This window comes from Chrysoperla carnea, chromosome 3 (genome assembly GCF_905475395.1).
Source record: "Chrysoperla carnea chromosome 3, inChrCarn1.1, whole genome shotgun sequence".
NCBI classification, from domain to species: Eukaryota; Metazoa; Arthropoda; class Insecta; order Neuroptera; family Chrysopidae; genus Chrysoperla; species Chrysoperla carnea.
The window spans coordinates 12,872,710-12,888,590 of record NC_058339.1 but is presented as its reverse complement, the minus strand read 5'-3'; the positions used below and the strand labels follow the sequence as shown (position 1 = coordinate 12,888,590).

Sequence of the window (15,881 nt, the reverse complement as noted above, 5' to 3'; positions counted from 1 at the left end):
ACCTCATTCAAAAAATTGTATACTTTTTCCGACCCTCTACAAAAAAACCTGTTAACACATTTTATAGTTTTTCATTCCATTAACAAAAAAAACAATTACTTCATTGGTTTTTTTTTTACTGCATTGTAGACTCATGGTCGCGCTAAAATTGTCTTCTATATCCTCTTAAATAGACTGCTTGATATATAATGTCAAGTCTGTCATTACATACTAAATGAAGTAAAATGTCAACAATAATAAAATAATTTAATGAGATATATAATATGAAAGATGTTCAGTTTAATATGTTTAGTTTAATTAGCTTTTATTATATGATACACATAAAATGGATGAGTTTTAATATTAACAAAATTATTAAGATTATTATTATTAATACTTACGTTCCCATGGACAACCATAGAGTTCTACACGCATACACACAGTACGTGGATGTTCACTATACGGTATAAATCTTACACGACTTGCCACAAATGGTAATTCTAAACGTTGACGCACTACTAAATATGTGTTACTGTTCCCCGTTAGCACCTGAAACAAAAGAAAAATTCATTAATATATATCAAGGGTAGGTATAATCACAAATATATTAAAAATAATGAAGTGACCCTCAACGTTCGCAAATTATGTTACAAATGTAATTACAATATTTATCACAGAGAAGTGAAAACAAACAATTGACTAATTTAACTGTTGAAATACTATGTATAGACAGTGTTGATTACACTCTCACATGACACATACATGCATTTCACACATACATAACTGATATTCCCATATATTTTCCCACAATTTGCGCCCTCACGGGTACACAGTGATGTTTACGAAAAAATGTTTCAAACAAAATTTGTCCATTTTTGTATAAGGAAATTTTTTGTAATTCACAACAGTTTATAAGATGGGTCTTATGAACCCAAAACCCAGTTGACCTATGTTGCTCATTTATGAACTCGGCCTCACTTTTTACTTCCTGAGCACGCTATAAAACTTGATATAAGTTTTTGAGTTATCGTTATGACAGACGGACGAACAGACAGACAAACGGACAACCAGAAATGGACAAATGAAGTGATTTTATAAACACCTATAGCAAAATTTTTTTCGTAGCATCAATATCTTTAAGCGTTTCAAACTTGGGACTAAACTTAGTATACCTTGATATATATTACATATATATGTAATATATATCAAGGTATTAGTCCACACTTGTCAACAAGATCGGAGACAAAGATAAGAATTTTGATTTTCGATAAACAAGAGAAAGGTATTACTCTTGTCCAATCTCTAAATATTCATAATTTGTAAAAGTGTACCAATCTTTACCCCTTTCATCTGCTCATAAATCTTCAAACAAATTAGCCCATTGAATCGCAGAGCGACTCAAATCTTCCCAATAATGGGCCAAAACTGTTAAAATCGCTATGTTTCTTTCTGTTCAGATTTTATTTAACGCAATCGAGTTTTTGATTTTTTAAATTATTTATTTTATATAATTAAAGTGTGCTTATATATTTGGTATCAATCAATTGGAAAAGGTCCGTCAAATAATTTTTTTTCTCACAATGATTGAACATGATAAAGTAAAGAAATCGTGAACATTGGATATAAAACAGTCAACTTTTTCAAACATACTATGCCTTAACAATTGAAAGTGTGCCAATTAACACGTCTAAAAAAATAAAATTGTCAATGGCGAATCTTAAAAATAATTCTATTAGTATTTCAAAAGTGATTCGGCCTTATTCCATAATGATTAGAACAATAACGATGTTCTTTTATGATCAAGATAATATAATAACAATAAATGCACCAAGTTAATGAGCATTATATAATCTCTGAATACAATGATGTTTAAAAGTTAAGAAATTACATGACCATCGAAACCATATGACCAAATGTGTTTATTTAGTTTGATACCTATTACACATGTGTAGTTAATGACACAAACTAATACAAAAACGAATCTTTTACCCGGAAGATAAGTAATTACACACACAAAGGAAGAAAATAATTTTCTTTATTTTCACTTTTGTCATTTGAATGGTTTCGTAATGAAGTTGTGGGTTAGTGACTTGTATGGTAGTAAAAATGTCTGTGCGTTAATATCTGTTTCATTTTCTTTTTATGGACATGTATCTATTTTAATTAACTGCTTTCTTAGCCACAAACTTTCATGAATTATTTCAAATAACATACATGTTTTGTTGCTCTAAGAGAGAGTTATTCTCTTCGTCAGTTTTTAATAAATAACAGACAGAATGGTGGATAAAAAGTATTTTTGATGCATGGATTTACTGTGGAGAAATTGCAATGAAATGATACGTCTACACGAGGGCGGATTAAGAATCACGAACGAAATGTGAGTGGATTTGTCCCTCGATGACATACCATACCAGAATAAAATCATCTAAATAAGTTTGAACTAAGAAATTTTCACTTCGAAGAAACCATAAAACCGTAAAGATTACTTTAACATACCATTTAAAATAAATTTACAGAAGAAAAATAATTTGAATAAAAGATTAAGCTAGGAAATATGTTATAAGATCTTATTTATTATCACTATGTTTTTGATGTTCCCGCTAAACCTCAGGCATAAATACTCGTTTAAGAAATTATTTATTATCATCTTATAACTTGCATTAATACAGGAAAAATATTTTGTTATATTTTATGTAAAAGAACATATTTGCACATAATTATTTCATCACAAATATTGAAAACGTATTGTTAGTGAGAATAATGTTGATGGTTTCCGTGTACCGTGGGTAGACCATGGGACAAAAAGCATCATTTGTTAGTTAATTGATGAATTCATACTTGAAACTTTGTCAGTGGCTTCCTTTTGGTGAGTCAACCGAACTTCTCCCTCCCTACCAAACTTAAAAAAAAGGAGTGTTATAAGTTTGACGTCTCTGTATATGTGTCTGTGTGTGTGTCTGTCTGTGTCATCGCAGCGCCTAAACGAATGAACCGGTTTTAAATTTTTTGGATTCAGTTGAAACGTTATGTAATGGAGAGTGTTATTAGTCTGTTTCAAGTTCGAGTTTGCCGTTCCATACCGAGAAGACCGAGAATTTTTGATTATGCATATAATAATTATTTCGAACAGTGAAATGGTAATAATTCAAAAGAACAAGGTCTGCTCAAATATTTCAATTTCAATTCAAATATTTTAAAAAATTTGCCCCGAAAATTATAGCTCTCTAAGTATCCTTTTCATCTCATCTGATCTCCTTGACCATCACTTTGATATTGATTTAAGGAGTTTATAAGTTTGAAAGTGTTTATCTGTGCATCTGTGTGTTTTTCAGTGGCTTCGTAGCCCCTAAACGGTCGAACCGACTTGATAAAATTAGTTTAAAAAGAATAAATCGCATTTATCGGGGTTTTTTTAAATTAATTTCACTTGTTGGTGTAGATTCTGATCCGCGCATGGTAAAATTGCTACATAGCATTTGTAATGTGGTTGTGTTTCAAAACTGAATCATTTTCTTAAGCATGTTTAAACTTATTTAAACTTTAAAGACAATGTTTTGAAATACCATTAAAAGTACCATAAATAGACAATATTTATATGAAATTTATAACAATAAAAGAAATTATACAGTATACTCTTCTGTCTACAATAACTTAACACATATAGAATGGACACAAAGGTTACAACAAATCATACTTTCGACATTTTGTAAATTACTTTAAAATTTATTACGATACAATATTCTATATGTTGTAAATATATGTAATATAAAATATATAAACATAAAATATAATTATATAAGACAGAAGATATTTCGTATTATATTATTTGGGTACGTACCGGTAATAAAGGTGTATTATATATTACGGTAACGTTCCATATTTATAATGAACGAATATACGTGCAAAATCATTGGTATGTATGTGAAATCATTTCTATCATATTATTATTGCGTTTTGAATTTAAGTTCAGAAATAATATACATTGTTTAGTGATGTTGTATTTCAAAAAAAAACATACATAAAAATAATTTAGGAGTCTCAGTTTTTTAACCGACTGGAAAAGCAAGACTGTGTTTTTCGATAGACATGTTATATACAACAAGTGAAATTTACAAAATTTAAAAAAAGCTCCGACAAATGCGATTTATTCCTTGTAAACCGATTTTTGGAAACTTAGCTATAAAATATTCTCAATCAAGTCGGTTTAACCGTTTAAGGGCTACTATGTCACTGAGAAACACCCGGACGCACATATAAACACTTTAAACTTATTAAACACTGATAACACTCCTTCTTAAATCAATATCAAAGTGATGGTCAAGATATCAGATGAGATGAAAAGAATACTTAAAGAGCTATCATTTTTTGAGAAAAATTTTGGAAATATTTTAATTGAAATGGAAATATTTGAGTTGAGTTTGTTCTTTTGAATTATTGTTTTGAATTACCTAATTATTTTACCATTTCACTTTTCAAAATGAATTGAGCCAGGTTTATTTGACCATTCATTTCCAAAGTAATTATTTATATTTTAAAATTATATGACATGCCTTTTCCAAACTGAATCAATTTTGAACATCATCACCAATTTTTTCAGTTTTTTCGGGTACGGAACACTATGTTCGCACTTGAATTACGTTTGAAATGAAACAAAAAAATTAAAATCGGTTCATTTGTTTAGGCGGTACAATTCCACACAGTGCGGTAATGAACTATTTGTCGCATGCAAAATGAGCAAGAAAATAGTACTTAATTTTAAAAAGAAGTGATTTTAGAAAAAAGAAGTAGACCATATAAATATCCAGTAATTTAAATTCGCGGTAAAAACGAAAGTTATACGGTCACAATAATAACTCTTAAGTTTTATAAAAAAAATTTGTTTATATTTAAAAATAAACTAAGTAAAAAGTTTCGTTATATATATTTCATCATGTATCTGTTGATATAATATCTCGACAACTTTTTTGTATCAATAAAACTAAACCCGTATAATTCTTAAAACGTTTGCTACAATTATTATTATGTGCAACGATGTGTTACCATTTAACTTTTTTTTTTGTTTTAACTCAAAAATATAAGAGGATAATAACGGTTAATGGATTAATGATTAAACATTCTTTTGTTTTTAAATGATTTATCATGTATGAAGCATACAAAAATAAAAACATACCGATATATATACTTGTTTTATCTTTGCAAAAATATTAATGGATATGTTGTTTATGGTCGATCAACATGCTCTTAGTTCAGGTGCTGGGTTTCCTTGGGTGTTCAAAATTCAAGTACCGAAATTTTTCTTTGAATCGTGTGTAAATGAAAATCCACTGGTCTCAATAAAAAAGTGAAATTTACAAAATTTAAAACCCGCGACCAATTTTTCGGAAACGGAACCCTGAACTCACTTGAATCATATCTAAGAACACTCTCTTTTCCAAGCTTTGCAGATTTTAACAATCAACGCCAATTTTTTAGTTTTTTCAGGTACGAAACCCTAAAATCGCACTTGGAAAATAGCTATGAACACTCTTCATTAAATTACCTTTCAAATGAAGCCATTAAATTAAAATTGGTTTACCCGTTTAGGTGCTACGATGCCACAGGCAGATATACAGACACACATAGCGGTCAAACTTATAACACCCCTTTTTTTAGGGTGGAGGTTAAAAATGGTAACATAATTTATATTACGATAGGATAGTGTGACAAGATCATGTAATATCTGATCGACTGAAAATTTTGTGTAATTAAAAGAGCCAAATTTTAAACGAATTTCCTACTACAAATTGACAAATAGGGAAAATTCTTAATAATTTTCCTTGCGCCAGAGATGGTTAGAAATATCGAAAAAAATTGGCCAAGCGGATAATGCTATCGCTAACATATTTTAAAGTCTTGTACCTTCAAATCTACCAATCGCCCTGCCTACAAAGGACAGGTGTTGTACAGCAGATGTAAAAATACATTTGTTTTGACAATATCGTACAAGACATACAAGTTGAATAATTTCTTTGTATGGGTTGCATCACCGTTGTTGTTTCATGTTGCTTTGAATTGATTTTATTTCATGATTTTAATTTTTAATACGTTTTGTTTTGTATAAAAGAGAACAAAGGACTTTTTATATGTCATGAATTTGCATATTAGAATGTCATACCTGCCTGCATAAAGATTATAGTCAGCTCAATATATGCACTACTACAAAAACTTCTGTTCGTGGGGGATATTAAATTGCTTCTATGTTACGTTCTCTGTTTGCTCAAACATACCAGAAAGACTACGTGTCCAAAAAACCATGTAAAAGTTTTTTTCTGTATTTAGACCTCCTTACAATTAGACCAACTTACTCGAGAAATAGATATTACTGCATGAAATAATTTTTTTATGCTCTTAAAAGAAGGGAATTTTATTTTTTCAGTGAAAATCAAACATACTCAGTGGATGTTGAAAACAAGTGAAAACAAACAATTGACTGAGTTAATTGTTGAAATACCATGTATAGACAGTGTTGATTCCTCTGTCACATTACACATACATACATGTCACACAAATATAACTGATATACCCATATAATACATACTATACAATTTGCGCTCTCACGGATAAACAGTGATGTTTACGAAAAAATGTTTCAAACAAAAGTTCTTTAATTTTTTATAAAGAACATTTACATTTAAACTTTTGTTCTATCTATAACGGTTTACAAGATGGGTCGTACGGACCAAAGACCCAATTGAAATATGTTGTTCATTTACGAACTCGACTTAACCTTACGTCCTGAGCACGCTAATTTCAGCTTGATATATCTATTCGTTTTTTAGTAATCGTAATGACAGACGGACAGACAGGCAGACAACTGACGACAAACAACAAAAAGTTATTTTTTTTAAATCTGAAAGAAAATTTACTAAAAGAAACCAACTAATGGACCACCCTATAGTACAGAATTGAATTTTGCAAAATTAAATATTTTTGTTCGTCATAATATTATACTTTATTGGTTCACAAATGTGTCCTCCTTTCATATTATCGGCTAACTTACCTAACAAACTCCTTATTATATACGTAGCACTGGTAACCCTGTAGTTTGTAGCTCTGGCGTAGTAATAGTATAGGTATGTTAAAGTAACTTGTTATTTACTGGTATTGTAACCCTATTTTATAACAACATAACATATGAAACATAACGATGAAACTGTTTCTATTAGGCGGATGCCAGAGGATGAGTTTATTGATAATAGTTATAAATGTACAGATTGGCAACACAATCAATTTTGATCTATGTTCAAAAAAATAAACGTCGAAAAATCATCAAAAAACATAAATATAGGAAAAAAACAAATTTAGATCGATACCTAAAATATTGACACTTAATATTGATACTTAATATTGACATACTTATTTGAAAACGCAGCACTTTCGAAAAAAGTGATACGCAAAATTTCAAGTATGTATATCAATTAACGATGTTCCAGCATGGTATTTGCAGTTTCTATGTTAAAGCAATGGTACAATTTTTTTTTCGACAGAATTTAACGAAAAATTAAATTTAAGAATTTAATAATGCTTACTATTCATTCCCAAAGTTTCAGAAATTTTGACCGTTTAAAATGGGAAATAATTATGCCAACGTCCCAATTTCGATCAATTTACGTCAAAATTAATATCTCGAAAGTGAAAATTAATTTCTAAATTTTTTTTTTAGAATTGTATTGTATAAACACTTTTTTCTACTTTTTCTTCAATATATAATAATATCATAAAAAATAGTTGGAGAGACCGGACATTTTACATGCTTTAAATGGGACATGACCCTCAAAATCGCGAACTTTGTCTTTAAATATCTCGCGATCTAAACGGTCAAAAATTATGAAATTTTAGGAATTCATAAATAAAGCTATTATAAACCCGAGAAAAAATATTCGGCCAAATCTGTCGAAAAGTGATTTCATGCTGGTACTACCTTAACAAGAAACGGGTGTTGTTTCGAACAATAAAATTTGCCTGTGTTCTCAAGAAAATCGAATTTTTTAACTTTATGACGTCATTAGAATCCAAAAAATTTAATTTTGACCTATCACAACCAAATTTTATCCAATTTTGATTAAACAAATATGTAATCCTACTAAATTTGAGTCATACTTTTCAAATTTGTGACCAAAATTAATCTAGCTGTAATAGGCTGCAAGAATGTGGAGTCCTGGTCACGGAATGAAGCACAAAAGTGATAGCTGGCAAAAAATTGACATTTGATCATGAAGTAAGTAATTATGCTTCTTCTAAAACATTCTATAATAAACGGTTTTGTGAATAATACTTTTTTGTTAGGTCGTATTAAATACATTAAGAACTAAAATTGCTTCGTGGGAAATCTAGTTTAATTCTTGAATTGTTTAAATAACATTATTTGATCAATAAAATTACTTATTGAAAGAAAAAATATTCCATTGCGTTGTCAGAACTGCTTTAAGATGGTATTTTAGATTGTTTATTTCCGTTCTTTGTTTTAAAGTAGGCACTTAAATAAATTCACTGCAGTTACAAAAACGTGAAATAATTCACTTTTAAACATTTGATTGTACTTCTACTCTAGATAACTTAAGTTACAGCAACAAAATTTAACAAAAAAGTTATATCAATAGAATTCAAGAACATCAATCAATTTTTTAATATTCTCACATTTCAAATCTTACAAAAGTTTCTAGTTAGAGGAGCTGATAAAAATACAAAGCATGAATGATCAAATAATCCTGGTTCAATTCATTTAGAAAAGTGAAATGGCAAAATAATTAGTTAATTCAAAACAATAATTCAAAAGAACAAAATCAACTGAAGTATTTCAATTTCAATTAAAATATTTCCAAAAATTTGTCCCAAAAAATTATTGCCCTCTAAGTATCTTTTTTATCTCATCTGATGTCCTTGACCATCAATTTGATATTGATTTAAGAAAGAGTGTTATAAGTTTAAATGGTTTAGCTATGCGTCTGTGTGTTTTTCAGTGGCATCGTAGCCGGTAAACGGTGGAATTGACTTGATTGAGAACATTTTTAACCCCCGAACTAAAAAAAGAGGTGTCATAAGTTTGGCCACTATGTGTATCTGTCTGTGTGTGTCTGTCTGTGGCATTGTAGAGCATAATGGATGAACCGATTTTAATTTTTTTTAATTCGATTGAAAGAAAATTTAACGGAGAGTTTTCTTAGCTCTGCTTCCGGGGGTCGATGTTCTTCAAAATGCTTTAAGAAAAAAGAAAATTTAATGGAGAGTGTTCTTATATATGTTTCAAGTGCACGTTTAGGGTTGCGTACCCGAGAAACTTCGGGGGTTTTTTAAATTTGGTTCACCCTTAACAGATTGCAAGCGCAAAAAATTTAAGTTTTATAAAGGACATCCAATAAATAAAATAAATAATATTGATTCAACAAGAATAACACAACCTTCGTAGTTTGGTTGAGGGGGTAAATATGTAAGGGGATGTTTTGTATATGAGACGATATGTACACATAACGTATACCTCTATATATATATATACATATATATATATATATATATATATATATATATATATATATATATATATATATATATATATATATATATATATATATATATATATATATATATATATATATATATATATACCTAATATACAATACACATTCATATATATACTACTGACTACAGCAAGCACAACTATTATGGTCCACAAATTTCCCATGGGGACAAAGAGTTGCTGCTGATCTGAACATGATGAAATGATCGTTGTTTTGTCGGTGGTTGGTCGTTCGGTCAGACAGACATATTACAGTATAAATGTATACGGTAAAAGTATATTAAACATTACTAGGGTATCGTTTTACTATAAATATATGTTGCTATTTCGATATTATATGATCTGTTATCGGATGAAAACTTTTAAAGTTTATTAATGTTTAAATTTGTGTACACAACACACACACACACGTATACAGACACGCAGGTAAGTACCTAAATGTACAGTTTAATTTTTAAAAACTGAACGTACCGGAAATTAAATATGTTAAAAACCAAAATTTACAAACTTCAATTTTCCCATTCTATTTCTAAATTCAAAATTATGTACATTGAGATATCTTTATATATAAACATGTATATATAACGTGTTCTGTTATTGGTTACAGAAACCCGGCTTACCAAAAAGGGCTCATCAAGAGCAACAAAAAAACTCATTTGCAAATTTGGATCTGAGTCCTAATTTGGGAGATACGGGTATGATGAAAATTCGATCGTTTCGAATTTGACCAGTTCTTCTGTTTGGGGGCTACAATACCACTTAGAAACACATAGACGCACAGATAAACACTTTAAACTTATAAAACTCCTTCTTAAATCAATATCAAAGTGATGGTCAAGGACATCAGATGAGATGAAAAGGACATTTAGAGAGCTATCATTTTTTGGGACAATTTTTTTGAAATATTTTAATTGAAATTGAAATATTTGAGTTGACTTAAGTTGGGGGCGGAACTCTAACAACGCACTTAGACAAAATATAGCTAAAACAATCTCCGTTAAATTACCTTTGAAATGAAACCAAAAAAATTAAAATTGATTTATCCGTTTAGACGCTATAATTCCACAGATAAACACACACACGCAGCGGTCAAGCTTATAACACCCCTTTTTTTTTGGTCGGGATTAAAAATAGGTGCAGTTTTTATGCTTGAAGGTGTACTACCTATGACAAAATATATATTATAGTAACAGTATCTGTATTTATTAAATAATACTTGAATTGAAACTACTCTCGATCGATAGATACTTCTAACGTTCACTTCAACTTTATTTTCAATAATACTAAAGTTTCTACATACTTCAAGAACACATCAACAAGCCTTTAGAATATACTAGAATCACTTCCTTTGTATGAATTTAACAACTATATCATTTTAAATAGTTTCAAATTGAAATTAAGACTAAAGCTTCAGAAAATAATAAGTGTGCAGTAACTTAATGCTTGGTAAGTCTTTCATAAACAAGACGACAAGAAATAATGATAACAGTTATCGAATTTCTTCTATCTAGTGGATTCAGGCCTAAAGAGCATTATAACTTCAAAAAAGTAGTAAAAACAATGTGAAAACAAACAATTGACTGATTTAATTATTAAAATTCCATGTACAGACTTGATATCTCTTTTAGTTTTTGAGTTATCGTGGCGACAGACCGACAGACTGACAGGCAGACAACCGGAAATGAACTAATAAGGCGATTTATGAACACCTAGACCAAATTTTTGTTCGTAGTGTCAATATTTTTAAGCGTTAGAAACTTGGGACTAATCTTAGTATACCTTGATATACATGGTATAAAAATCAAATATCTTGACTGTATTTTGATCGTCTATAATTTGTCTAAACACATTTTAAAAGTAAACTGCTCTTTTTTTTAGCAATAGTTTTTCTTATCTTTAAACGATTAAAAACTAATAACACGTAACTCTGTATTATAAGTTGTGCTGAATGTTTTTTTATCCCTCATTTTAAGGCTTCTTGTGCTGACTAACGACAAAAACTGACTCACAGTTTAAAAATGCACCGTTTTTGTTAAATTTGAGGTATAAAATCTCAAATCCGCCATTATAAATCAATCCAAGAGTCAGAAAATTAAGTGTTATTTTGGAATAGGCGAACATGTTTTGAATGAAACAGTTTTTTTAGAGGTTTTCCTAATACTCAATGCAACAACTAACAAAATAAAAGTAATGCTAATTAGAAGAAACAATTCAAATTGAAATTTTGTAAAACATGTTCTCCTATGCCCACGGGTACCGCCCTGCGGAATTCCACTCGAGTCGAGCTTAGTTTCTATTCTTAGTAAAGAAAATTTTTGAATTGAAATCTAAATTTGTCGTTTTGTGAAATGTGCTTTGTTTTCCTTGATTTTCTTCCCGTCTTATTCTAGATCTGTATACAATGAGTCAAATATATATCAAGTGTTAATTTTACGATTATGTTTAACGTTTTTGCCAATCAAATAAGTAATCATCAATAAACAGTTCACGTGTACATACAGTTATACATGAAAAACACATTAGAAGGAAGCACTGTCAAATATTCCTAAATATATATATATACGTATTTCTCTTGGAATATAAATTATAATAACATAAGGGAAAAACTGCAATTCATGGTCCAATAACTAAAAACACTGCATCAGTAACCAAATGTATCCATCGTAAAAGGGCACGTATATATTTATATATTCCCTAATGTGTATGTCTGTATGTACTGCATTACTTAGTTTTTCTCTTGCGTACGAAAAAATGCGTTACGTCACGATCAACCATAAAAACCTTCATAAAAATAAAAATTATGGTAATGTTTTCTGTCTATAAGTGTGTATTTCTGCCCTTGGAGAGGTTAAACGCATTTGATAGCTGCAGTAGAAATGAAAATTGAAAAGCCGTCATATTTTATTAAGTATTTCCATTAACGGTGTAACATTTTTATATCAAGAATGAATGGTGTTAAATATTTTCAAATAACATCTTTGAATTTTTCCCTCTTCAAAATTTATATCTCAAATTGGCTAAAAAAATTCCCCTAAAAATGGTAGTAGATTACATTTGATTGAAGCATCTGTCCGGAATGAAATATAGATCATATAGTACTGTGTCCAAAAAATAAGCTGATATTTGAATTTAAACTGCGCGTGTTTGTTGTGCACTATGAATTTCTTCCGCCCGGCCAAACAGTCAACAAGGAATATTATTTGAACGTTCTGCATCATTTGCGTAACGCCATTTGCCTAAAATAGCCGAAATAATGCACCATCCCATACTGCACTCATAATTCGTGATTTCGTCAAAAACTCATATCGTTCCTCGACCACCGTATTCACCTAATCTGGCGCCGTGCGACTTCTGGCTTATCAGCATGCTCAAAAGACCGCTCCGGGGACACAGTTTTGATACGATAGAGGAGATTCAAGCCGCAGCGAAGACGGGACTGCAGGAAATCTCGGAAAGTGACTACAATCAGTGTTTCGAAGATTGGAAAATTCGTTGGCATAAGTGCATTACATTGAGAGGGGATTAGTTTGAAGGGGATGAAATTGATTTGGAAGAATAAATAAAGACTTTTCAAAATAAATACAATGTCACCTTATTTTTTGGGCACAGAGTACATCTCGATACAACCTAAAAAGAACTGCACTTCAGCAAATAGGGAAGAATCGAAGCTATGATTACAACAATCGAGCTGCATGAAATTCAAGCCTTTAAAATATAATTTTCTTGTATATTACTAGTTACAAATTTTATAAATGAAGGGTGGAAGGGAGTGGTAAAAAATAATTGTTTATGGTAAAACAAAATTTTTTGCAGAATTTGTACTTGAAGATGCTTCAACTTCACATGTATAAATAATTGTAACACCTACGTTAGTCCATATTTTTTTCAATTCATTAGTTATAAATAAATACACGAATAAATATTAATGAAGTGATAAATGAATGGGTTTTTAAATTGAAACAAAAGGTAAATAGAAATAAAGCATTTATAAATAAAAACAATAAACTGGACAGAACATATTTTGAAAAGCAATCAAGTTTAAAAAAAATTCAGTAGGATTTAATTGTACAGATTATTGTGTATAGGATGATCTTTGTATCACAGGAGACTTGCTTTAAAAGTAATGATGAACTTTGAATACAAAGTTAAATGAAGTAAAAATTTTAAGAAACCCTCGACACAAAACCTTTTAACATATAATAGTTGTATTTTCATAATTTCATAATAAATACCTATACTTAATTACGGTGTATGTACAAATCGTGGTCGGAAGGCGGTGTAAAGCTGCTTTTTTTAAATGTTAATTGGACCCTTTATATTGTAAAACTCAGTTTTGCAAGCCAGAAAGAATCGATGTAACCTGCGTTATAGGTAAAAGACTGAAAAAAGCTTGAAAACTTGGAGCACATTTTTTTTTGCTTGCAAAATGTAGTTTCGCATCCCTCTAAGGGGTTTAAATAACATGCCAAAAAGCAGGTTTACATCGCGTTTTGTGATTTTCATGAATAATTTGACACACGTGAAATTGCGATGAAAAATTATGAGATACATTGAAATTTTAAAAAAAAGTCAAATTTAGAGCTCACATGTTATATTTATCTACTTTCATTATTCAGTCAAATCGAACTACAACATAATGCCACATGTTTCTATTATACGTATCATCCGGTATTCTTGGTATCGACATATTCTACATGACAAGACAGTTTAGCTGGATAATAGTATTTATTAAATGCTATACCACCTAGCGAGTTTTTAGAATTAACAAAACTATTAGTATGTATAGCAAATCAATCTAGGTGACAATTGAACAAATGTATTCTCAGATTCAAACTCATGTAGGTATTTTTTTCTAGTAGTAGATAATCATTCGATTCATAAAAAAGGCTTTTGTTTTATTTAACCGTTAACTGTATTTATCAAATCTGAGAAACTCATTATATTCAATACAATAAATTTTGTACTTTATAGAGCGGAATTTACACCAGCCTCATTACCTGTGAAATTAATTATTTTTGGAAAAAATTAGTTGCAAGACCGGACTCGTTTTATAAGGATTGGATATAATATATATACTCGGTGAAATGGAGGTGAAAAAGGGGTGACAGGTGGTTTTTAGCGATTTGTGGCTAAAGTTTTTTTATTAGAGAAAAAATTTACGTAGAAAAGTTCTTGGTAATTAAAAAATCTATAACTTTTGTACTTACCACTTTTTCTCATAACCTTAATTTCTCTATTAAAGTCTTTAAAAGTATAAAATTTAATAAATTTTCCCGTTGCTAGATAAATGTATTATTGGTTTATAAGAGCTATAATTTTTTACTTTTTTGGTTAAAATTATTCAATTTTATCTAAGTGCAAATTTAATCGTTATTTAAATAACAATTATCACTTTCATTTTCAGAACAAAGATTAATGCACAGACTCCTTATAGGGTTAAAAATTATAACAAATATAAAACGAATTCACAAAAAGCATTGTTTTTTTATAAATATTATTAAAAGATCCCTACTAATATAATGTATTTATCACATCATTTAATGGTAATATGGCTAGGCCCACCTATGATGAAAATATTACACAATTTTATTTCATTAGGTGATAAAATTCTAAATGGGGGGTCGTCTAACTTGGTCTTGTATATACATATACAATTTTTTTGTTTTTGTTTTATTAGATTTTTGCTAAAGATTTATGTTTATTACCTATATTGTTTATTATTATTATAATATGACTTGGGGTTAAAAATATCATAACAGTAATAATTTTTGTGTTTTTTTTAAGAAGAGTATAATATTTCCTGAATATATTGGTGTTCAAAATTAATAAGTTTTAGTTTAATCCAATGTATTCCCTTTTGATTTTAAAAACAATTCTTAATTTTTAAATGTGTCGGAATGTGATGTCAAAATGTTTCTTTTAGTGTCTAGGAATCCCTTAACTATCTTCAATTTTATATTTATTTGTTATGTTATATATCTTGGAGGGATTTTATATATCTTGTAGGGACTAAAATCGATCCAAATATTGCGATATCGCAGAAACTCAGTATCCAATCATTAAATTAACTTGATTTTTATACTTTTTGGATATAAATTACCTCATCTACTGTGTTTCGTCAAATTCCAAAACAAAATTTTTTCCCCAATTTTTTCAAAGGATATCTCAGAAACCCCTTAAAAAAATTGCAAAAAATCGAAAATTTTTTTTGCCCTCAATTTCGATAAAACTCAGTATATAAGGTAATTTTGACCCAAAAATCGGGTGCATTTGTTGACTGGTCGAATAGTTTTTGAGATACGGACTAAAATCAATCCAAATATTGCGATATCTCAAAAACTCTGCATCC

At 29.5% G+C, this 15,881-nt stretch overlaps 1 protein-coding gene across 1 annotated transcript in view; it reads right to left on the bottom strand.

Moving 5' to 3' along the window:
* The window catches only part of LOC123295865 (discoidin domain-containing receptor 2-like), a 470,079-nt gene that overhangs the window by 263,857 nt on the left and 190,341 nt on the right, over positions 1–15,881 (bottom strand). The window contains exon 4 of the mRNA XM_044877326.1: positions 381–528. Within this exon, the coding sequence (XP_044733261.1) occupies positions 381–528 (148 nt within the window). The remainder of the gene's footprint in view (positions 1–380; positions 529–15,881) is intronic.